This window comes from Gymnoscopelus braueri (assembly GCF_963280865.1).
Source record: "Gymnoscopelus braueri genome assembly, chromosome: 13".
NCBI lineage: Eukaryota > Metazoa > Chordata > Actinopteri > Myctophiformes > Myctophidae > Gymnoscopelus > Gymnoscopelus braueri.
Genome location: NC_137615.1, coordinates 13,079,593 through 13,103,259, shown reverse-complemented (window position 1 = coordinate 13,103,259; position 23,667 = coordinate 13,079,593). Strand labels below are relative to the sequence as shown.

Sequence of the window (23,667 nt, the reverse complement as noted above, 5' to 3'; positions counted from 1 at the left end):
AGCAGTAAGGGGCTTCTGAGGACCAGCGTTGGGAAGCACTGACCTATTAACAGCGCCTGACTTGGTCAGCTTGCTCACTCAAAAGCTCACTGTATCTCTCCAGCAGTGTTTACAGCACTACTGGTTAAAACCACCCCTGTCATTTTAACTTTGGTCTGTTCGTGTCCTTCCTTATCCAATGGTAGGCTTCGGAGCAGGGCCGTCCCCCGGAGCATACCAGTAAATTCTATGCCAAAGGAGCCTTGCAGTACCTGGTCCCCATCCTCACACAGACACTCACCAAACAGGTAGGAACCATATGTCTGTTAATGTTTTGTCTCTCTCTTTCCCTGTTTGTTTGTCCAGTATTCTGTCTTTGCCCAATATTCTGCAGGAACAGACAGGTTAACATCTATTTTTTTCAACCTGTTCCTTCAAACGCTTGTTAGTTCTCACTCATCCTGTCTCTCCATCTCAGATTCGCAAGCTTTTGTAATAAAAGCAAAGCTAGTGATGGTGAGTTGTCTGGTCTATGATGATAAACCATGCACCACGCTGAAAGTGTGATGGATAACTTAACCATTGTATCTGAGACCTACACACACAGTTTGAGATTTTTACACACGCTTTAATGCTTGTGTGATTTGTCTTAAGTGTGCAGGTTACCATCAGTGTATTCAAATATCTTTGAAGTTCTATGAAATAGAAATTTGGAGTCATACATCATAGATGACTAACGACTGGCCACATATAGTCAGAGATCCACATTGTGGAGTGTTGCCGTTCCCATATGCATCCCGAGAACCACATGATAAAATGGTTACAGTACATTTGGTTTTCATTAAGGTTCTAAATTATTTGACATCATAGATGACGAATGGCTGGCAACTAGTCCAGCCATTCCCCAGCAGTATTTCTGCCTTGTCCCACCCTACTCTTCTCTTACTGTCTCAACCTGCTGTACATATACCCCATCCCTCTCTTTCACTCTTATCACATGTCCTTTTTCTCCTGTTTCATTCAAATTCAAAGTGTACTTTACTGACATGGTACAGTGATCCCATACACATCCAAAGAATGTCCCAAAGTGAATGACCTGTAATGACCGCTATAACGGTCAAGAGCACTTAAAAACAACTCTCCCCCCCCCCCACCCTCCCAGGATGAGAATGACGACGACGATGATTGGAACCCGTGCAAAGCGGCTGGTGTGTGTCTGATGCTGCTGGCCACCTGCTGTGAGGACGATGTGGTTCCCCACGTCCTGCCCTTCATCAAAGAGCACATCAAGCACCCTGACTGGCGTTACCGTGATGCCTCGGTCATGGCCTTTGGTTCCATCCTGGAAGGACCTGAACTCAACCAGCTGAAACCCCTCGTCATACAGGTGATCTGATTCACTAAGAACTTAGATTTAAGCTACTGCTGGCTTATACATTTTTATTTTATTTGATATGGCATCACAGTTGGCGCCGGGGCAATTACTGTGGTTATGTGACACGTACTGCAGAGTTGAGCTCATTCTCACAATGTCTTTATTTTTATTTTTTTGCTAGTGAAGGTTGCAGAATTGCAGAAATGTTTGATATGAAATGTAAGCATACCAATACCATGAACACACTAATCAGTTAATCAGTGTTTATCAACCCTGGCAAACGTCCCAATTTTGGGCCGGGGCTACTGCTGAGGTGTGCCGCGCCGTTTGAAGAAGGTTTGAAAATTTTTTTTTGAAAAAAAAAATAAAGAGAAAAAAAAAAACTTATTTTTATAACGATAATAATAATCAGGCATGCAAACAGCCCCGAGGTGAAAAGGGTGACAACATGCTGTTTTTTTTTTCGGGTCAGGTGTCACACTATTGCCCTATTTGGATTCAAAACGGCTAGTGGAAGCTGAAAAGCTAAGTTTGCATGTCTGAATAATGCAAAAACAGAAATATTTGTTTGCATTTGCTTTTTTTCTCCCCCATATATTTTCATGATAAAAAAGTGCGTATCGTATCGAAGTTGTGTGCCCAATATCGTGTCGTTTCGTGAAATTAGTGTATCGGCACACCCCTAGTGTGTGTATATAGATATACCGTATATATATATGTCACAGTACGTTTGGAGAACCAGTACGATTGAAGACAGAGCGCTCGTTTTTAGGCACGGGGCTCCTTCGGGGCGAGGCGGGGCTTTTCGAGACAGGGTTTATTAGCGAGGCTCGCGAGGAGGAGGAGGAGGACGGCGCTGCGAGGCGGGGGGTTATTACGCGAGGCTCGCGAGGAAGAGGAGCCTCCTCCTCCTCCTCGCGTAATAACCCGTCCCGTCCTCTCCTTCTCTCCTTCTCCTCCTCGGAGGAGGAGAAGGAGAGCGCGGAGAGGCGGGGCTTTGATGCGCCGACGGAGACCTGTCTTTTGTTGTTCCCCCCCACATAGCAACCAGGAAGCTACGCTAGGGGAACCATAATATCTATGAGGGGAACGCTGAACACGCGTTCACACGCACGGCGCGCCGACTTAGTGGAGCTTGAGGCCGAGGAAGCGCGCCCTCGCGCCTCCAGGCGCGAGTGCCCGCGGTGACCGGCCGACGCTCCACTAGTCGACTCAGCGCCGTTTGATTTGTAAACCGATAGGGACAGAATAGTTCTTTTCATGGATCACTGTGTGTGTGTGTGTGTGTGTGTGTGTGTGTGTGTGTGTGTGTGTCAGGGAGAAAGTAAAACAAAAGCCAGAACACAATAAAAGTATCTAAACAGTCCTGCTTTCAATAAACCAAAAAAAGCATGAGCGCGTGCGTGTGTGTGTGTGTGTGTGTGGCCATATATGTTTGTGCACAAGCCTGGCTTGTGGCTCCCTCTAGTGCTGGGTGGGTGGTAAAAACGAGCGCGCTTTCTTCAATCGTACTGGTTCTCCAATCATACTGTAACATATATATATATATATATATATATATATATATATATACCGTATATCTAGGTGTGCCCTGGGATTTTTTGGCTATGCCAGGTGTGCCTTGGCACAAAAAAGGTTGATAAACACTGAGTTAAGTTATATTCTTCAGCTTCCCAAGGGGGAGGAGCTATGATAATAATTTATTTTGTTTGTGTCCGATTCTTGGCGTCCGATTTATAAATCATTTCTTGGCTTGAGTACTTGATATCAGCTGATAACATTCAATTGAATATATATACACACAAAAGACGGAAGCATAAACGGTTGGAGTCGGAGTGCAAGTGCTACTTTATGTGGTAAAGCTAGCTGACCTATTTACTTAGCCAAATGTTAAGTCTCATAATTCGGCCCATTTTGGATTTGAGTCGGACGTCGTGGTGCAGCAGGCTAATTTGGGCGAGGCATTGTGTGAGCAATAACGTTGAGATGAAGGTCAAACACCGGCATAGAAATTCTATACAGTCACAGCCCTACTCACAGTGGCATTATATTTGCAACATACATTTATGCACAAAGACCAGATGTGCTGGAGGCTGCTGTAAGATGGAAGAAATGCATGCACAAATGTAAATCAAAATATTAAATACATATTAGGTATGAGAACAATGTTTACTCTTTTACCCATGATTTAACGCCTTTATTAAAATCGTGTTGCGTTTTCAATTCAGATTGTAGATGGTTTAACAGAACTGATTGTCCAAATTAGGTTTTGCATATTGCAATGCGATTGTTCTAATTTATTGAGGCCTCTTATGTATTGCTGGTGTCTTGTAACACATTCATTTGCAGGGAAAGAGCAAGTAGGCATTTAAAAATACGTTGAGTTGGAATATCGTATGAAGCTGAATCATTTTTATTTTCTGGTTAGTGATATGATGGGTATAGTTGATTTGCTACGGTTGTGACCAGGTAGTGATGCAGTATGATGGGCACATGCATGTAGAGCTGGGCTGTGCTAAATGTCAGATACTTGATGAATCTGATGCAGTTGATATTTGACTTAATGGTTTTGCAGATATTCACTTTATCAAAGTTCAGATTGTTTTATTTAAGAAGATTCCATACTTAAACTTCTTTTGATGGCTGTGTTCTAGGGCATTCACGAATAGTGATTTTTATTATTCGAATTATTCGACCTATAAGTATTCAAATATTCGATTAATCGATTTGATTATAAAAAAAAAAAATTTTCAATGGCATTGATGACTCAAGGAATGCGAGTTCACGTCACACCAGAGCTCACAGCTGCTCACAGTCTGCTGTAGAAAAGCCACTAAAAAATATATATATAATATTCGACTATTCGGTGAATGCCCTACTGTGTTCACACAGCATGAGATATATGGCATCTGTCTGTAAACACGCGAACGCCCTTGCTCTCCGTTCTCCCTTTCTCTGGTAATCTATCAATTCCACAAATCTCTTCGTGCGAGTGTCTCTGTCCTCCTCGTATCTTGAGAACCGCTGAATGAATCGCTTTCACTTTTAGCGTGCGTATTGCTGACACCCCAAGGGAGAACAGTGGCTCAGCGGTTCTCCATAATTGGCATGCGCTACGATTAAATGCGAAGACATGGGTAGGGGCCTGCACTAGTATAACAATTGCACTTCCCCTAAATTACACTTAGACTGTTTTTACAGCATGGCTGTGCTGGAGTCTAGCAGTCCATTAGAGGGTCATTCTGTATATCTGTCTGTCTTTGTTTTACCTTTTTGCTGAGATAACAAACATTCCATACGTAACGGCCCTCCTCTAAACCACAAGGTGCTCAGTTCCTCATAAGTTTTGTAATGAAAGCAAAGCTGGTGATGGGGAGTTGTGCCTGGTCTATGATGATAAACCATGCACCACGCTGAAAGAGTGATGTATAACTTAACCATTGTATCTGAGACCTACACACATAGTTTTAAAGATTTTTACACAAACGCTTCAAGTCTCGTCTTAACTCATTGAGTGCCATAATTATTAATATCTATTTCTGGCCATTACATTTTATTAAATTTCAAAGTAAAAAAAAAGTGCTTAGGAAGCGAGATACAGCCTTTTTCAGTTATAAGTTAAACAAGGAGTGGATGGAGCTGCAAATCTTCAGATAATGATATCTTGGGTTCAGGAAGATTTCTTTTTTTTTTTTTTTTTTTTTTTTTAAACGTGAAACACGTTAATGGCACATTGCACCATAGCGCTAAAACACGTGAAACACGTTAATGGCACTCAATGAGTTAAGTGTCCCATAACGGCTAACTACTTGGTTAACTCAACTCTGTCCTTTTCGTCCTTCCTTGTCCCCAGGCGATGCCCACCCTGATAGAGCTAATGAAAGACCCCAGTGTGGTGGTGAGGGACACCACAGCCTGGACGGTAGGCAGGATCTGTGAGCTGCTGCCCGAGGCAGCCATCAACGAGGTCTACCTGGCCCCCTTGCTGCAGTGTCTGATAGAGGGACTCGGGGCCGAACCCCGAGTGGCCTCGAATGTCTGCTGGGTAAGCAACACAAAATGTACACGGAAGCTTGCATGATAACTCATTTAACCCATTAAGACCTGAGGCCGCGTCAAAAAAAAATCTAAATCCTAACAATTTTTCTGAAAAAAATATAAAAAAAATATTTTCACGGTTTTTCAAAAATAGCAGATCTACAAGCTCGTAGCGCGGCACTCGGTGCCGCGCTATGAGCTTGTATATCTGCTATTTTTCAATAGCCCAAAGAAATCTAAAGTGACACAGATGCGTTCCAGGTATTAATGGGTTAATCATTATCCTTACTAGACACGGTTCTTGTACACTGTAATTATAAAATAGACTTACTTATAAGATGGCTATATGATGACATGAAATACTACTATAACGAGAAGAATATCTCATTGGAAACGAGGGGTCCTGGATGCAAAGCACCACTGTTGCATAGCACCTCTGACCTGGCGTCGGAACCGTAGGTTTAGGTTGAATATTCAACAACACCCTTGCTTTGCTGTGCTTTTAGTTGTCAAGTTACAGCTGCTGTTGTGGTGTGAGACAACCGATGTTACCGAAAGCCTTTCGTGTTCAACAGGGGCTAAAGTTAGGTAATCTGAATTAAAAACTGCCGGGACGCTTTACTTTTTTGCTGAGATGACAAACATTCCATGCGTCACAGAAACCACAGTACCTCGTAAGTTTAGTAATAAAAGCAAAGCTAGTAATGATGGTGAGTTGTGTCTGGTCTATGATGATAAACCATGCACCACGCTGAAAGAGTGATGTATAACCATTAACCATTGTATCTGAGACCTACACACATAGTTTTTTAGATTTTTACACCCACGCTTCAATGCTTGAAACGTGTGATTTGTCTTGAGTGTGAAGGTTACAATCAGTGTATTAAAATATCTTTAAAGTTCTATGAGATAGACTTGATTCTTCTGAGGTCTTTGAAGTTAGGAGCACATGGAAGAAGGAAATCCCTCAATACAGCTCAGGAAAACTAAGAAGGTCTTTCAATCTCAGGTCACAGGTCCATGTTACTTGAGTGTGTTTAGTTGTAGACCCACAGTCATGTCATATTTGAAGCTACAGTGATATGGGTTACATTTACATTACACATCCATTATTGGCGTTACATTGAATGCTGGCGAACTATAGAAGCACACTGAAGACCAAAGACGTAATCATAAACTGGAAAATTACCTAGCAATCACAAGACCTGACTGACTTGAAGTGAGTTTGCATATGCAAGGAATTTGAATCGGTTGGTTACGCAACCATAACACATTCTTTAACACATCCACCGCCAAGGGCTAATCTCATAATGTACTCACCAGTGCCAAGGTTTTATTGTTGTTTTTTGTTTTTTTCAGGTCGCCATAGGCCCCGTTAAAATCCTTTAGATTGCCCGATCCACTGTTTGTAAACAACGGGCACATGTCCTGGTGTCTACTCGTCGAGACCGTGTGTCAAACGGAGCCGCCATGTTTGAGTTCTGATCGTTTATGTTAACATGGGAAATGCGAGGATGAAAAACTACATGTCCTGTACAGGTTTTACAGGGCTTTTTGTGTACGACTTATAATGGAGGCAGACGGGAAACAAAAAACGTGATCGCACTTCCGGTCGATTTCGGGTGGTGTTACACTGAAAATGGTCCCCCTGGAAAATTGAAAAAAAAAAAAATCGAAAAAAAGGAAAAAGCACCACAGCCCGTAGGCTACGGGATCGGCGCTTAACCGTTGGATTTAACGGCCCGTAGAACTACGGGCCCGGCGGTCAATGTGTTAATGCAACAAGATTACAGAAGTGTTAAAGATTTACAGCAAAACAAACAAAAGGTTTGAAATTAAAACGGGAAATGCAGAGTTGGTCCCTTCCTGTACATGGTTCTGGTGAGAACAGAAGTGATTGCACCGATGGGAGTATGCACGCTGAAATGTAAGAAGTCTTGGCAGGAACGTATACATAATACAAATGGAATGAATGGTTGTTTCCTCCTCCAGGCGTTCTCCAGTCTGGCGGAGGCCGCCTACGAGGCCACGGACGCAGCTGAAGACCAGGAGGAGCCCGCCACATACTGCCTGTCTTCCTCCTTCGAAATTATCGTACAGAAACTGCTAGAGACCACAGACAGGTCAGACAGACGGGTCAGACAAACTCCCATACAGCAAAAAACACTTAGCAGTTTTCTCAACAATTTCCTGTTAACATTAAAAACGTCATGCTTTTAAAGGGGCATGTCACCCAAAATACCCCAAAAAAAACTTGTTTTTCAATGGAGTGCCATCTATCCATCGAGATGGACCACTCGTTGAGCTTTTTGCCGTGGAGATGTCTGCCATCATCCCAGTACAACAGAGCTCGACATCTCTCTCTAGAAATCATGACACGGTTACTCATGATGATGCATAGAATAAGAATGGATTACTTAAAGCTCTATGTAAAACATTTTTGAGTATGTTAATACAATATAATTGATACAATGGGCTGGTTGGTCTCTCAAATTATCTGACGATATAAACAAACACTTCTCTTATGAATATGAAACGGCCTTAAACCTTGTTTAAAAAAATAAATACACAAGTGGTGATTTACCTAGTAAACATGTCATACAGTGTCTGCAAATGTACCCCCTCCAACCAATCCATACTTTGACCTTGCAATGACTGGTATGGATTTAGTGATGAATAGTTTTGTCGCAAAATTGATTGCACTCGAGGTGGTATTAAAAAGGTCTCAAAGTCTTAAATTTAAAAGCGCTGATGCCTGCAGATACTGAAACGGGAGCTTTTCGCTGTATTTCAATGACCTGTTGTCTCCTTCTCTCCCAACATTCATTATCTATAATAAATGTTCTTGTTTATTTCAGTACAAACCCAGACAGTGGTAATACAGAGGAGACACTCGGTGTTTGGCTACAGTGTTAGCAAACAAAAAAGTGTATTCAATTCATATCTATTTCTTTTCCAGAACGATTCACCAAAAATAATAGATTGAATATGAAATGTAAATATGTATGTCTGAAATGGGCACTCATCAAAAAAAGGCTACATAAAATGATCACGCTGTAATAATGCTAACAAACCGTGTAAGTGTGTCTGGTCTGTGATGATAAACCATGCACCACGCTGAAGCCTGATGTATAACTCTTAACCATTGTATCTGAGACCTACACACACTTCTTTCTCAGCACTGGCCAGCAAACTTTGGGTATAAAAATATGAAATTCGGTACACTCTGAATGCAATTACAAAATGCAATAGTGCATGGGCAAGTCGGCAAAGCACGAGCAAAGTTGGCCTTCAAATTATTTGTGCTTATTGAACCTGGCTTCTGTTGCAGATGACACGTCAACAAATTAGTGGTTTTCACCTTTTGGTGGTGTTTTCAATTGGCTTTGTGACACATCCACAATACAATACACGCAGTAGGATTTATTTTATCCCTTATTAAATCCATATAAAGAATGGAGTGGGAGAGCTCTCGTTGTCAAGCATACACAGATTTGCTCCTGAAAGTTTAATGGGATGTTGGAGGTGGTCTGGCGTGTTTTGCCCGTTGACAATGACTCAAGATGTACTTTATAATACTGCCGACCATTTTTCAAAACATACAAAGTTAAATTATAATGCATGAAAATCTGCTTCCTTTTCTTTGTTGCAATTTAAAGCACAGATTGATTTGAAAGTACCTGTATTAAAATAGTACCTGAGGAAAATCTTGATTTTACTGATTAAATTCAAACAGCCATGGGATAATAAATGTGCAATGATTCAGGTAATTTAAGAACTGGACATTACAAAGCGAAATCTAAAAATAAAGCCATTAATGGGAAAATGATCTGATATACTATATGGATGAAGCTGTGATGCATTGACCTCTAGTGACGCCGGTAGGGTCTTGGCTATCTTTTAACACTAGCTTGGCTTGACACTGATGTTTGTGTGTTCCAGGCCTGACGGCCACCAGAACAACCTGCGCTCAGCGGCCTATGAGGCTCTGATGGAGATTGTCAAGAACAGCGCCAAGGACTGTTACCCTGCCGTCCAGAAGACCACCCTGGTCATCATGGAGAGACTGCAGCAGGTCCTACAAATGGAGGTAAGCTGGGAGGGAAAGGACTGGACGGATGGAAAGGGGGGCGAGAGGTGGGGCTACCAATATGGAAGAAATCCATCAGCTATTGTGGTGATTATCGTATTGTTACAATAACATTTTCATTTAAGTTGTTCAAATTCTTACAGTGATAGATGCAATGGTAGATCTACAAGCTCACAGCATGTTGTGAGCTTCTACTGTAGTCTATTTTAAAAAATAGTCAAAAAACTGGAGTTTTTTTAAAGTATAACATAAAATGCTCACTTTAACACCAGTAAAATGATAAAAACACACCGTTTAAGTGTCTGGTCTGTGATGATAAACCATGCACCACGCTGAAGCCTGATGTATAACCCATACCACTATCTGAGACCTATACTCACTTTTTCCCATGGCACCGGCCAGGGAGCTGTCCAGAATACAATGCAGAGTATGACAAAAATGCAACGATGTGTGTCCAAGTCAGTGAACTGTGCCTTGAGTCGAATGCAAAAGGATGAATGTTATACATTTTTTTTATATAGTTTTATTTAACTTTTAGGCACAACTGACTAAAACCATAAAAAGTCAACACTCGCAAAATCCCAGAGGATATTTGGTCTCGCACCACACAATATCGAAATGTGGACATATTGCCGTGCCCTAGCGAGAGGTTGAATGAATGGCTAACGGAGGGTGGGAGGAATCAGAAATATTGGATGAATGGAAAAAGGGACGGATAGAGAAATGGATGAAGCAATGAATCAGATTTTACACCTGAATGATGGTGGCAGCTCTGTCTGAAGCTGACCGCCTCTCCCTCCGTAGAAATCCTCCCTCTGCTGCTGTTGTGGTAGCATTTCCTGTGCTGTGATGCCATTTCCTGTCTAACAATATAACATCCTGTCCCCCTTCTGTCTCTCTCTCTCTCAGTCCCACATTCAGAGCACCTCAGACAGAATCCAGTTCAACGATCTGCAGTCGTTACTGTGCGCTACTCTACAGGTCAGAATACACACACCACTGTCCTCTCCCCCTTCTCTAATGTATGTTGCAAGGTGCAAAATTACACTATTATATTGGATCCAGTTGACTTGAACTTGAAATTTGAATGGCCATGAATTGAGATGCACAATTCTTTGTTTGTTGGTTTGTGCCTTTTATGTGAACTTGGATTTTCACCTGATGTAAACCAGCTGCTGGTTCTAGAACCATGACACAAAAACGACAATACCTGGGGCCATATGTATGAAAGTTTGTGCAGAATCCTGGGTTCCTTTCTGGGTTCCTGGGCAGTCACCAATGTCCAGGGAGTTTTTTTGACAAGTAAAGTACATTGAACCAAAGAGAAATTTCTATTTCATGCAAATATAATTGCCGGTTAAGTATTTAATTCTTATTTGACCTTGAGTAGCAGACTCCAATTTAAAATGGATGAATGTTGCTATGCAAGTATTGGACTCGGAACGCTGTCGTCAAAACACACAGCCTAAAAGTCTGCATACACCACCTGCAGAGTATGTGGACAAATCAGACTGCTATTGAATATTGTACATTTTTGAATGGTGCATGTTTTTAAGCATCATCAAAATTAAGATTACTTAAAATGCTCACTTTAACATCAGTATGATAATTTAACACCAGTATAATGATACAAACAAACCGTGCAAGTGTCTGGTCTGTGATGATAAACCATGCACCACGCTGAAGCCTGATGTATAACCCATACCACTATCTGAGACCTATACTCACTTTTTCCCACGGCACCAGTCAGCAAGCTGCGGAATATAATGCAGAATATGACAAAATGCAACGATGCATTTCCAAGTCTGTGAAATGTGCCGTGAGTCGAAGACACCAATTTAAAAAGGATAAATGTTAATGTTGCAATTACATTTTTATTGAACTCTGAACAAAAACTATTATATCCCTTTCATACTTGGCAATCTTTGCGTATATAGTTCCTCATAATCTTTATGCATTCACGCCATTGATACATATGGCCCCTGGTGGAGTTATTATTTTTACCTGCCGCATCGAAAGGTAAACCGGTCCCATCTGCTGTATTCAACAAATCAATTTAAAGATGAAGTTGAATGTTATGTGCCAGCTGTTTTGACTGGTTTTGAACTGTTCAGTTGATCTGTTTGTTGATTAAATTAGTTGGTTTGGACTGTGTATGTAGTTTATTGACTTATATATTTTATATCATTATAAAACCAAAATCTTGCACTCTAATCTATCAATGGTTTTGGACTGGTACTTGAGCCTGCTGTGACTTTGTGCTTTGCAGAATGTGCTTCGTAAGGTACAGCACCAGGATGCCCTGCAGATCTCGGATGTGGTGATGGCCTCCCTGCTGAGAATGTTCCAGAGCACTGCAGGCTCTGGAGGGGTCCAGGAAGATGCTCTCATGGCCGTATCCACCCTGGTGGAAGGTACACTCGCACACAAATTATCGATACATATATGTTAAGACTTTGGATGATCGCTTTGATTCTATTTCTAAGGGCGGTGCCACACAATGTAACGGTACAGGGGTGTAACACAGTCCTTCTAATTCAGAGGGGCCAGGTCAGGCCTCTCCTGCTTTAAATCACATCGATGCATTTATAGGTTAAAAAAAAAAAACGCATTTACATGATCAACGTAATCAATGAATCACAGCGGCCCTACATGTGACAGTATAGCGATGTTTTGCGCATCAATGTTTCTCATGTAAACATGGTCGTAACCCCATAAAAATAAAGATGACATAAAATGCTCACTTGATCGCCAGTAACACAAACCCTGTGAAAGTTGTGTATGGTCCATGATGATAAACCATGCACCACGCTGAAGCCTGATGTATAAACCTTTCCATTGGATCTGAGACCTACAAACTTTTTTGGAACTCTCTGAACCGGGTAGGTTACACGTCAACTAATTAGTGCGTTTATTATTTTTCAGTGCTGGGCAGTGACTTCCAGAAATATATGGATGCCTTTAAGCCTTTCTTGGGTATTGGACTCAAGAACTATGCTGAATATCAGGTGGGGAAACTTCAGAATTTCACCTTTTCTCTCTCTCACATTCATATTATGTCAGTTGACGTCAGTTCCTCTGCCTGTTGCGAGTTCTACAGTGTGGATTTTATGATGTCACAGAGTGAACCAGGGTCTCTTTCACCCAGGAGACTTAAGATAGCATGGCCTGTCTACTGTAGTCTTTTTTTGGTTTTGCGGGACCCCACAAATACTGTGTATGTACTTAAAGTATGAGGTTTGTACTACTTAACCTGTCGGTTGACTGGTTCATGGCTCTTAATCTGACCTTGAAAGGGAATTTGGGTCAATCGACTGGTCATTACAATTAATCCTATCCAACCTCACTACATTAGAAACGTCTCCTCTGCATGGCCGTTTGTTCACATGCACACCTCTAGGACAGTGTGCCGGCAAATGTTTCCTTGTCTTCCAATTTATTGTAATTTCCAAAAGTTGTACGGTCTTAAATACAGATTAGTGTTTTTGAGCGTCTTAAATTCAGTCTCTGCTTGTTGGTGTATTGAAATGAGTTTGAAATCCACCACATAGATTTGGTTGGTCGATTTTCCAACAGGGTTTCTCAAACTTTTTTGTGCCAAGGACCCCCCCCCCCCCAAATTGATAAATATTTGGCCACTCCCATCTGAAAATGTTTTGAGCCCCTGGGACCCCCAGAAGAGAAGATTTGTTTAAAAAAAAATCAACATTATTCAAAACTATTCAAACTTATATATTTTTCAAATATTTTCAAAAATAGCAGATGTACAAGCTCGCTTGTAGATCTGCTATTTTGGAATTGCCAACATATAAATGGAAAAAGTGGTTAAAATGATTGTGATCCTCCCTCTAACCTGCTGTGGTGTTCCAGGTGTGTCTTGCTGCGGTGGGTCTGGTGTGTGACCTGTGCAGAGCTCTGATGACCAACATCTTGCCTTTCTGTGACGAGATCATGCAGCTACTGCTGGAAAACCTGGGGGTGAGGATCAGTGGTTCTCAAACTTTCATGTCAAGGATGTATTTGGCTGCTGACCACCATCTCAAAATATAAAAAATGAATATATTCAAAGATTTGCACTATTTTTTTCTAAAATAACAGATCTACATGAGCTTGTATATCTGCAATTTTTTGAATGGCCAAAGTATAAAATGACACGGATGCTTTCCCATATTTGAATGGGTTAAACGCACTTAAAACTAGATAATATAATTCTGTCAAATTCATACATTGCATTCTCAACACCAGTATAATGATGCTAACAAACCGTGTGTGTGTGTCTGGTCTGTGATGATAAACCATGCACCACGCTGAAGCCTGATGGATAAACCATTACCACTTTATCTGAGACCAGACCTATACTCACTTTTTCCCACGGCACCGGACAGCAAGCTGTGCAGAATATAATGCGGATTATGACAAAAATGCAACAATGTAAAATAAATGGATGTTGGAATTTCATCACTTTGGATTTAGTTAAAAAAACACGCCTACAACTTGATGCATTGTTTTTTTAAACATATTCTACAGCTTCTTGTTATTGACGTAGTACATTTTTATTCTGTGTGCAGAATGAGAATGTCCACCGGTCAGTGAAGCCCCAGATTCTGTCGGCGTTCGGTGACATCGCTCTGGCCATCGGAGGAGAGTTCAAGAAATACTTGGACATTGTCCTGGACACACTGCAGCAGGCCTCACAGGCCCAGGTGGACAAGGTAGGACACACACGTGTGCACGCACGCACACACATACACGCTGTAGCATGCCTCACAGGTGCACAAGGTACGACTCACGCCCTACAAGGTCCACAGGTGCAGCGTGAATAAACAAGTATGTCTGGTCTGTGATGATAACTCATGCACCACGCTGAAAAGCCTGATGTATAAATCTTAACCACTGTATCTGAGACCTACACACGCCTATATCGTCTGTTGGGTGGCAACCTCATATGTCCAAAACTCGTACTTTTTCAGGATTCAAATTCAAATGTAGCCGATCTACAAGCCCAAAACGCGTCGCTTTGAGCTTGTGGACCTGCTAATTTTGATCAAGTAGGGCATTCATTTACGAAAAAACAAAGTTATAGAATGTGGAGATAAGAGGTATCTGTCTGACAGCAACGATATGCTCTTTCTCGCTCTGTTCACTCAACGATGCATAAACGCACTCGTAAACGATGTAAGACAACAATAGACACATTTACTAGTCTAGTGGGAAGAAGGGGGCATCGTGCATCCCCCGGAAATATGCTTCTAATCTGTGTTTCCTGATTGTGACAACTTTTTAAACGTAGCTCATCATTTTCAGCACAGTTCTTCCAATGTCCCATCTACCATTCTTATGCAAATGAGTGCCACCATTATACACCCACTGCATCATTCCGCCCAGGTCTGGTTGGACAAGTTAATGAAACACTCACTTGTCGGTTTTTATTTTTCCTCTTTGACGTTTCACCACGTACACAGGCACACACACCCAACATAAAAACGCAGGCAGTGCACACAACCAGGCCCCAGGCTAACATTTCAGAAAAAATAAATGGACTTGTTTAGTTAACAGAATGCTTATTATTCTGTTTTGCACCCGCTCTGTTTACTTCGAAGTTTTCTCATCCATGTGAGCAAACGCACACGTGTACCGTATTTTCCACACTATAAGGCGCACCGTCAGTGCGCCTTATAGTGCGGATGCGCCTTATAATCCGATGCGCCTTATATATGTATCAATATTGGTTCCCTTGGTTTCCGCACTATAAGCCGCACCGTCAGTGCGCCTTAGTGCGGATGCGCCTTATAGTGCGGTGCGCCCTATATATGAAAATAATACATTTATTGAAGGTGCGCCTTATACTCAAATGCGCCTTATAGTGCGGAAAATACGGTAATTGTTTTACTGTGTTTATTGTAACTTATTGTTATTATTATTTTATGTGTAATTTATTTTCAATGTAATTTGTGCTGCTGTGTGTGTGTGTGTGTGTGTTTAGACGGACTACGACATGGTTGACTACCTGAATGAATTGAGGGAGGGTTGTCTGGAGGCCTACACAGGAATCATCCAGGGCTTGAAGGGAGACCAGGAGAATGTGCACCGTAAGAAAGACACTCATGATTACATTTACTCCCTTAAACACGACATGCACACGGCCACTAGGTTGAAATGTACCCAGTATTCACATCAACTTTCTCACACTGGCCTCCTGACGTCAGTTCCTCTGCCTGTTGCGAGTTCTACAGTGTGGATTTTATGACGTCACAGAGTGAACCCAGGGTCTCTTTCACCCAGGAGACTTCAGACAGCATGGCCTGTCTACTTGTAGTCTTATGGTTTTGCGGGACCCCACAAATGTATGCTTAAAAAGAAGTCTCTCATGCTGTTAGCTGTATTCCTTTGTGCTGGTTACACTTCAGCATCGGGGTTGCATAATGAAGCGATATCGGGATACAGTTTTTCCTTCATATCAGATTTCTTCCTAAATAAGACATTCTGCTGCTATGCAGAATCTAGCAATAAAGAAAATCTAATGAAAACCCTGTCTGCACATATCTTGACTCAGCAACTATTTAAAGTTTATTTAATCATGTTGTACAGTTGTAATTAGATACATTGGTATCTGCAAATATGCAGGCTTATTCTTTTTCATTTTGTTTTTATTTGTTTTTACGAGTTAAAGGTAGGGTAAGTGATTTTCTTTGGTTAAAATAAGTGTTAAATAGCTCTATATTATGATAGTACTCATTGCTATAGAGTGTTTGTTCAGTAAAAGGAGTCTCCTTGTCTCTCCAGCTCTTTATAAAACAGAAAATGCATTTTCGTTTCAGTTTCATTTCCAATTTTATCCAATCAGGATAGAGAACTCAATCAGGATATAGATTAAACAAGTGCAATTGGAAGTGATGACACTAAGAAATGAGCATGCAAAATTGGAACTGGAACACTATAAAAATGAAGCTTAAAAATTGGTACTTTCTCCTGATTGGCTGAGATTTTGACACCTACCGAAATTTTTATTTTGTGTTTATTAAAGAGCTGGAGAGACGGGGAGACTCCTGTTACTGAACAAACACTCTATAGCAATGATTACTATCAGCATATAGTGCTTTAACCTTTTAACAAAATACTTTTTGTTTTAACCCAAAAATATCACTTACCCTACCTTTAAATGTTGTTGCACTTTTTGTCATTGTGGCATTGATCAGGCTCTAGTTCTGTAAGAAATGCAGTGGAATAAAGAAATGTACCTGACAAACAAACATATAGACATGATTTAAAATTTGGTTTAGACAGTGGAATGTAATAGAAAATAAATAATAAATATAATTTAAAAAGAAATGTTCACAATAAAAACAGGAAAAAATTTTAAAAAAATACTTTACAAAACATAGACAAAAACAAATAGACACAAGATGGATGCAGGCCCTTGTAGGCAACACAGAGCGGGAATGTCACAAATCTCATCACAGACACACAGAGGTCTAGATCCCCATTTTGGTCAAAAAAAAGAAAAAATATATGAAATTCAGCCTGTTGGAAGCACTGTCAGGCTCTCAAAATAAGAAATGAATGGTTGCCAGATAGAAAAGAATTTGTCTGTTGACCCTCTGGTTGTGAACTTAATCTTTTCTAGTTTAAAAAAACTCATCACGTCCTTAAGCCACATAGCCACGGAAGGAGGGTTTGGGGATTTCCATCCTAACAAAATCCTGCGTCTTGCTAACAGTGTGGTAAACGCTACTACATTTGACTTTTTTGGGGTTAGAAGCTGGAAGTCTGGAACACCAAAAACGGCTATCTGGGGTGAAGGTTCCAGACGGACCGAGAAAATAGCAGACAGAATTTCAAAGACTTCGGTCCAGAAGTGTACCAATTTGGGGCAAGACCAAAACATATGAGTGTGGTTAGCCGGTGATAGGGCACAACGGTCACATTACTTGCACAACATTTCTTGGTGGATCTTGTTGAGAGGTTTCATGGTGCTCTCTTGTCCCTACAGCTGATGTTATGCTGGTGCAGCCGCGGGTGGAGTTCATCCTGTCTTTCATCCACCACATAGCTGAGGATGAGGATCACTCGGACGGAGTGGTGGCCAACGCTGCTGGCCTCATAGGGTAAGGGGGTGGAGGAATGGTGGGTCTCTCGCAGGTCAGAACGGGTGTAAAATATATTTATGAATGAGATGGGAGGGAAAAAAAACAGTCCAATGTAGAATGTTCCCAGAGGCCATTACCCACGTTGGTTATATTTAATGTGGTGAAGATTCACGTCCATCTATAGAATCAAACATATTATTATGAGAAGTCACATCTGTAGAGTCAGACATATTGTTATGAGGAGTCACCTCCATCTATAGAGTCAGTCATATTGTTAAGAATAATCTCCATCTATGAGTCAGACGTTATGAGGATGCATGAGGCAAAATTGATTCGCGCGTACAGAAAGGAGGTGAAGCCTTGTGTTTGATTTCATCGGCTGTCTGGCCCAAATGTAACATTTTATTGCAAGACAGGTGTGCACTCAGAGGAAAATGTTGGATTTATAGGTGAAGTGACGCTTCTAAGCATGTCTGTCTGGTCTGTGACGAAAAAAAATCATGCACCAAATGCTGAAAGCCTGATGTATAAATCTTTATCTGAGACCTACAGACACTTTAAGGTTACTTGATTTTAATTCAGCCTCTGTAATATGTAGCAGGGGTGTTAGGGGGCATGTCATGCTTTGTCAAACAACGCATTTACAAAAACTAATTGTAGTCACTTCTTTTTTTTTAAGTTGATCATTTTTTAAACTCTAGAGAGAAATGTAATAAAGCTTCTCTAATTTCCTCATGATGTGTCCTCACGCTACCTGCCTCTCCACCCTGTCTCTACACTACAGTGACCTGTGCACTGCGTTTGGTAAGGACGTGATGAAGCTGGTAGAGGTTCGTCCTCTCATCAACGACTTACTGACGGAGGGACGGCGCTCCAAGACCTCTAAAACAAAGACCCTAGCAACCTGGGCCACCAAGGAGCTCCGCAAGCTGAAGAGCCAGGCCTGGTCAGTGGCGACGCACACATGAAAGGCACTCGATGGATATTCACAAATATATTTCACATTTGATAAAATGGATAAACATGCTCACTAAAATACTTTAATGGACAGTCTTTGGGCACTTAAACAGATTTCTATGTTTACCACACATTTACTCACAACACACGCACTTAAATAACGTTAAATAGTAGGCACGTCATGTCTAAAGCCACACAATCCTATTCATTCACCGGTGAATGCATTTAATGCCCAGTCACTGTTACATCAGTCATTGACTAAAGACTTGCTCACACGGTATGGAGACTGGCGAAACATAGCCGCCGATGGCATGAGTTTGCCCATTTGATTGGTTCTCTGCCATCCATGTGGCCTTTTTTGTTTTGATTGAGAAGACGGCTTCTCACAGCTCATTCAGAGCAGACAGGTTGGAACACTGCTGTCTGCAAGGCCCGTGTTAAATGGAGTGCATACCCTGCCCAGATGGCAGAGCAGTGCACGCCAGGGAGCCCTTAAACTAGTGTATTCTCTGCTACTGTGTTTAGAAACATCCCACTTGCAAATGTGATGTCCTGAACAGGACAATTCAGCGAAAAAACTTCTGACACTGCGGAACTTTATTGGACCTTACCCATAAAACGTAGACCCTTTCACAGGACAAGCCAAGACTTGGAAAAACATGTAGGTCCTAGGATTTAGCCCTCGACTGTACAGACGGCACTAGAACACATAAAAAAATTGCTCAAGTTTAGTAATATTGGTAGAAAAACATTCTACATTGTGTGTCTGGTCTGTGATGAAAAATCATGCACCACGCTGAGAGTCTGATGCATAACTCTTTCCACTGTATCTGAGACCTACACGCACAATGTATTCGAAACCTTTATGATTGATGGATTTTAAATGAACAGCTGTAATATGGAGAAATGTAACATTTTTCACAAGCAGTGATGGCAATTATTGCTCTTTTGCAGCACCATCACTATTTGAATAGAGCAAATGTTGCTCTAAGTTGCCCTTATCTAGTTTTTTTTTATTGTTTTCACTCCAACCTGTCCTGTTTTTCTTTCTCTCCATCTAGATGTGGCACTATCGGGGAAGAGAGAGATTGACATCAGTGAACAATGAGGAAAAAAATTTGCCCCACTGGAATTAAATCTTCTGTCTTTCGCGCATGTGGCCGGGTCAAAGCAGAAGCGAAGTGTGCGCTGGGATGAGTGTCTGTGTGTGAGAGCGAGCGAGCGTACGAGAGAGAGCACGAGCGAGAAACGTGTGAGCGAGCGAGAGATGAATGACATCACACCACCTTCTGAGTACAATTCCAGCAGTCGCCGGCAGACTAGCAGCGACTCCCCATCCCACCCCCGCCCCCTTCAAAAGCCCTTTGACCTCCCGTGAAACCCTCTGTTGACGGCCTGTGGACTGAACTGTATCTTGACTAGGACAACAACCCCAATCAAACACTTCTCCTCTGCGTTGACGTATTTGAACTCGGTCTACACACACCTATCCCAAAAAAGACCCACTGAAGAGCTGGACTTGCCCCCTCCTGTCCAATTAGTCTATCCCAACCTTCCTCCTCCCTTGACCCCCTCCTCCTCCTCCTCGCTGTTGTTAGGCTAGCTGTATAGCGCTGTCCTGACAAGCCAACTAACATATAGCAGTCTGCTACGATACGACACGTCACCAACCAATCCTCATCTACCGCCAGAGACCAACTGCCAGCAACCTACATGATAATGACAGGGCTGGTGGCAGAGGGAGAGAGGGGGCAGTTGTTTTTGGAGTCGAAACAAAAACATAAAAACGACAGGAGAAAAAAAGACAATATCACAATACGGAAAAAAAAGCAAGACTTTTGGAATCAACACTTGATGAGGAAGCAAGTGGAACAGGACTCTCTGGACTTTGTTGCTCTACGACTGATCTGTGGATTACTCTACTACTTCATTTTTGTTGCTATTATTTTTTTTATTTTTCTCTTCTTCCAAGCACTCTATGGTTATGGACTTTGAATAATAATAAAGAAAACACACAAATCCCAACATTGCAGAGATGGTCTGAATTGGACAGAGTTTGAACCGGAGAAGGACTCTTGTAGATACTTAAAAAAAAAAAAAAAAAAAGGAACAGAACTTGAATCAAACTGTCTGGGTTCGTCTTCTCTCGGGAGGACAGACAGACAGACAGACGGGAGGGAGAGGTGAGGCCACCCTCTCTCTAAATGGTCTTCTACCCATCAAGAACCCACAGCTGGCCACCCCTGCACTCCGCAGAAGTTGTCTGTCTGGTGTGATGGGGTGGTGGAAGGAGGGTGAGCTCCTGTCTGCCCTGTCCTCCACTAGTTGAAAACTAATACATAAGTGAATACATTTATAGAATGGTCAGTTAAAATCAGCTAGTAAACCTGGAGAGACCGGGGCACTGGTTCTGCTGTTTTTCTAGTTGAGGGAGACAGGCAGGCCTACGTAGGCACAGTGTGTTGGCAGTAGTAGGAACCCTGTTTACCGCCACGGAAATCAGTCACCCATTTCTTCTTTTCCTTTGGGTTTTTATCTTTTTTTCCCTTTTTTTTTTTTTCTTTCTTTTTAATTTCTTAGTTCTAATTTCAACTGCATCATAAGTTGCTTCTCGTTGTCAGTGTGTGGGCTTCGTAGATTGACCTGACCCGGTTGTTGGGACTCACCAGGCCTCAGACCGCGTTGTCCGGGAGAGTTAAGCACCAATTTTTTTTTAACATTTCAAAACCAACAGGAATGCTCTTAGAAAAGAAACTGAGCACTAAATTCTACCCCCCCAAAAAGGAAATGTTTAACACTTAATAAATCTCTTATGTACTAGGGCTGAAATGGGCCTGGAGAAGAGAGTGCCAAATTACTAGCAAGTCTAGCTTGGTTAATAGGCTGAATAGGCAGGTGTCCATGGCAGAACGCCTGCCTGCCATGGGAGAGATATCCAGTTAGCCGTTGGTCCATGTCGTCGTTGAGCCATACACAATTAACCTGTCCAATTGGACACCTTGTGCTTGAGTTGAGTTGTTTCAGTTCCCTGCTGGTTGTAGTCCTTTCACTGCACTTGGTTTTGGGGAAAAGGGTCACTCACCATTTTTGCTTGTTTGAAAAAAAAAATTGAACTGAAGTTTGTATAAGGTTATATTTTTCCATTGCTATGAAAAATAAAGAAAAAATAAAATAAAAGGATATGAAACATTCCCCAAGCAGTTCTGGTGCGTTGGTCTGATTCCCTGTTTGTACTGTTGAGATGAGAGATGGTTCCTTAGAAAATGAACTCCTGTTAGACTGTTATGATTCTGCACTTGATGGGCGCAAAGAGAGAGGCAGGTATCAATTTGATTTGACGCTGGACATGTTTGTTTTTCTCTGATTTTGGTGGCCATCTCCCACTTTTTTTTTTCCAAATGTGAGTGCCAGACAAAGAACCGTGTGTCACAAATTTATACAATTTAATACTTGTAAAGCTTATCCACTCGGGAGGTGAGGTACAGATCGGGACTTGGATAGGACATGCTGATTATTTATGATATGTAAATCAAAAGTTTGGTATGATCTCTACTGTACAACAAGGGGCCTTCAAGCAGCACGATACCCCAGTACACGCACACACGGTTGTCTGTCTGTGTCACTGTTCGGGGTTGGAGGGGTTATTTCACTTTCCGCTGCCAGCAAATGGGTTGGAGCTATACTCGAATATTGGAGGGAAATAGTTTTTGTAATTGAAAGATTATCATACCCAAATCTGATGAACACAAGGGTAAATGCGCTTGGTTATTAAATCAGAATTTACATTTTGAGTGAAAAGTGATCTTAGGCCTTGGTGGCTTTTTTTCTGCTTTTGTTGACCTACCGGGTCAGAGCTTGGAGCTGTCACACCATGGAAAAACATTCTTAAACTGTGTTGACATGATGAACCTGGCAACTCCATCATTACTGAATTGTGAATCATTTAAAAGCCAATCTGCTTTTTATTTCGTATTCAATCTTAGTGAACTAATAAAATCTATATTGTACTGAACACTGCTGCTCCCTCCTCCTTCTGATGGGTCACAACCACCAGACTTTGACTAGCTTATAGCTGTATAAGCTTACCACACGTTGCAATGTAAGCTTGTGGATGTGCTATTTTTGGCTCATGACATATTAGGAAATATAAATCAGGCTTAAAGACGTTGAACATTTGTATACTGTTATGTTAGGGGTGAGTACAACGGTATAGGTAATTTTAATAAAGCATTTTGTTGGGTGGCATAAATAATCTTCAGAACAAAAGCCAAGAAAAACAGTACCACCACTTAGTTTTTCCTTATTTCCTCTGAGATGTATCACTTACTAACTTGGTGAATTAATGTGATTCCCTGTTCAGGATTGTGTTGCATTTAGCTAGGGATGGGACGATATGAAAATTACATGTCATGGTTATTTTGGCAATATCGCGATAACCAAAATGTGCTTAAAATGCCACTTTTGTTAAATTGAACCCCCAGTATCCCTATTTTGGGAGGTGCGTTTGCCAAAACAAGTCAATTTGTGTAGCGTGACAATTTAAGTGGTACTGAATTTGCTGCTCAACAAAAGCCAATTCATCGTTGTGTATGACAATTTCACGATAAATTTAAATCTCTGCGATACGATTATTGTGAGCGGTTTTTAATATCACGATAAACAATAACTATTGTCGTCCCGTGCCTACATTCAGCTGTTCGATGAGGGACAGTGGTTGCCCGTTCCTCTGCCAGGAATAGACAAATGGAACTCACCGGAAGACTGGACCATACAGGGCCTGTAGGGAGTAGGTGACATGGTCCTGTCTTCTGTGGTGAGTTCCATTTGTGTGTTGTGAGACTATTAAACTTGTTTTTAATCCTTACAGTTGAGAAACCGTTCAATGTATTGTACTGCTGCCTATTGTGCTTGAAGGAACATTTTACTATAGATCTCTTATGGTGTGTACATAGTATGTGGGCATATAGGATATTATGAAAAGTAATCCATTGGAATATTCAGTTAACCTATTAGGTCCATTAGCCAGAGCCCTAAAATTGAGCAATGATTATCGAAAGAGTGGGCAAAACGTACATGACCGGTGAAAAAATTACAAAATTTAAAAAATAGTTATCATACTGAAACTTCCCCAGTTGATTACT

The 23,667-nt window shown here is 41.5% G+C and overlaps 1 protein-coding gene across 2 annotated transcripts in view; it reads left to right on the top strand.

The window, feature by feature from the left end:
- Positions 1-22,538, top strand: part of kpnb1 (karyopherin (importin) beta 1) — a 31,527-nt gene extending 8,989 nt beyond the window's left edge. For both annotated transcript variants that reach the window (XM_080448043.1, XM_080448042.1), the window contains exons 9-22: positions 186-287; positions 1,142-1,366; positions 5,208-5,399; positions 7,385-7,515; positions 9,335-9,482; positions 10,392-10,463; positions 11,752-11,896; positions 12,408-12,490; positions 13,353-13,460; positions 14,051-14,194; positions 15,466-15,571; positions 17,473-17,587; positions 18,354-18,515; positions 19,588-22,538. In XM_080448043.1, coding sequence (XP_080304169.1) covers positions 186-287; positions 1,142-1,366; positions 5,208-5,399; positions 7,385-7,515; positions 9,335-9,482; positions 10,392-10,463; positions 11,752-11,896; positions 12,408-12,490; positions 13,353-13,460; positions 14,051-14,194; positions 15,466-15,571; positions 17,473-17,587; positions 18,354-18,515; position 19,588 — 1,734 coding nt within the window. In that variant the 3' untranslated portion in view covers positions 19,589-22,538. The remainder of the gene's footprint in view (positions 1-185; positions 288-1,141; positions 1,367-5,207; positions 5,400-7,384; positions 7,516-9,334; positions 9,483-10,391; positions 10,464-11,751; positions 11,897-12,407; positions 12,491-13,352; positions 13,461-14,050; positions 14,195-15,465; positions 15,572-17,472; positions 17,588-18,353; positions 18,516-19,587) is intronic.
- Positions 22,539-23,667: the final 1,129 nt, after the last annotated feature.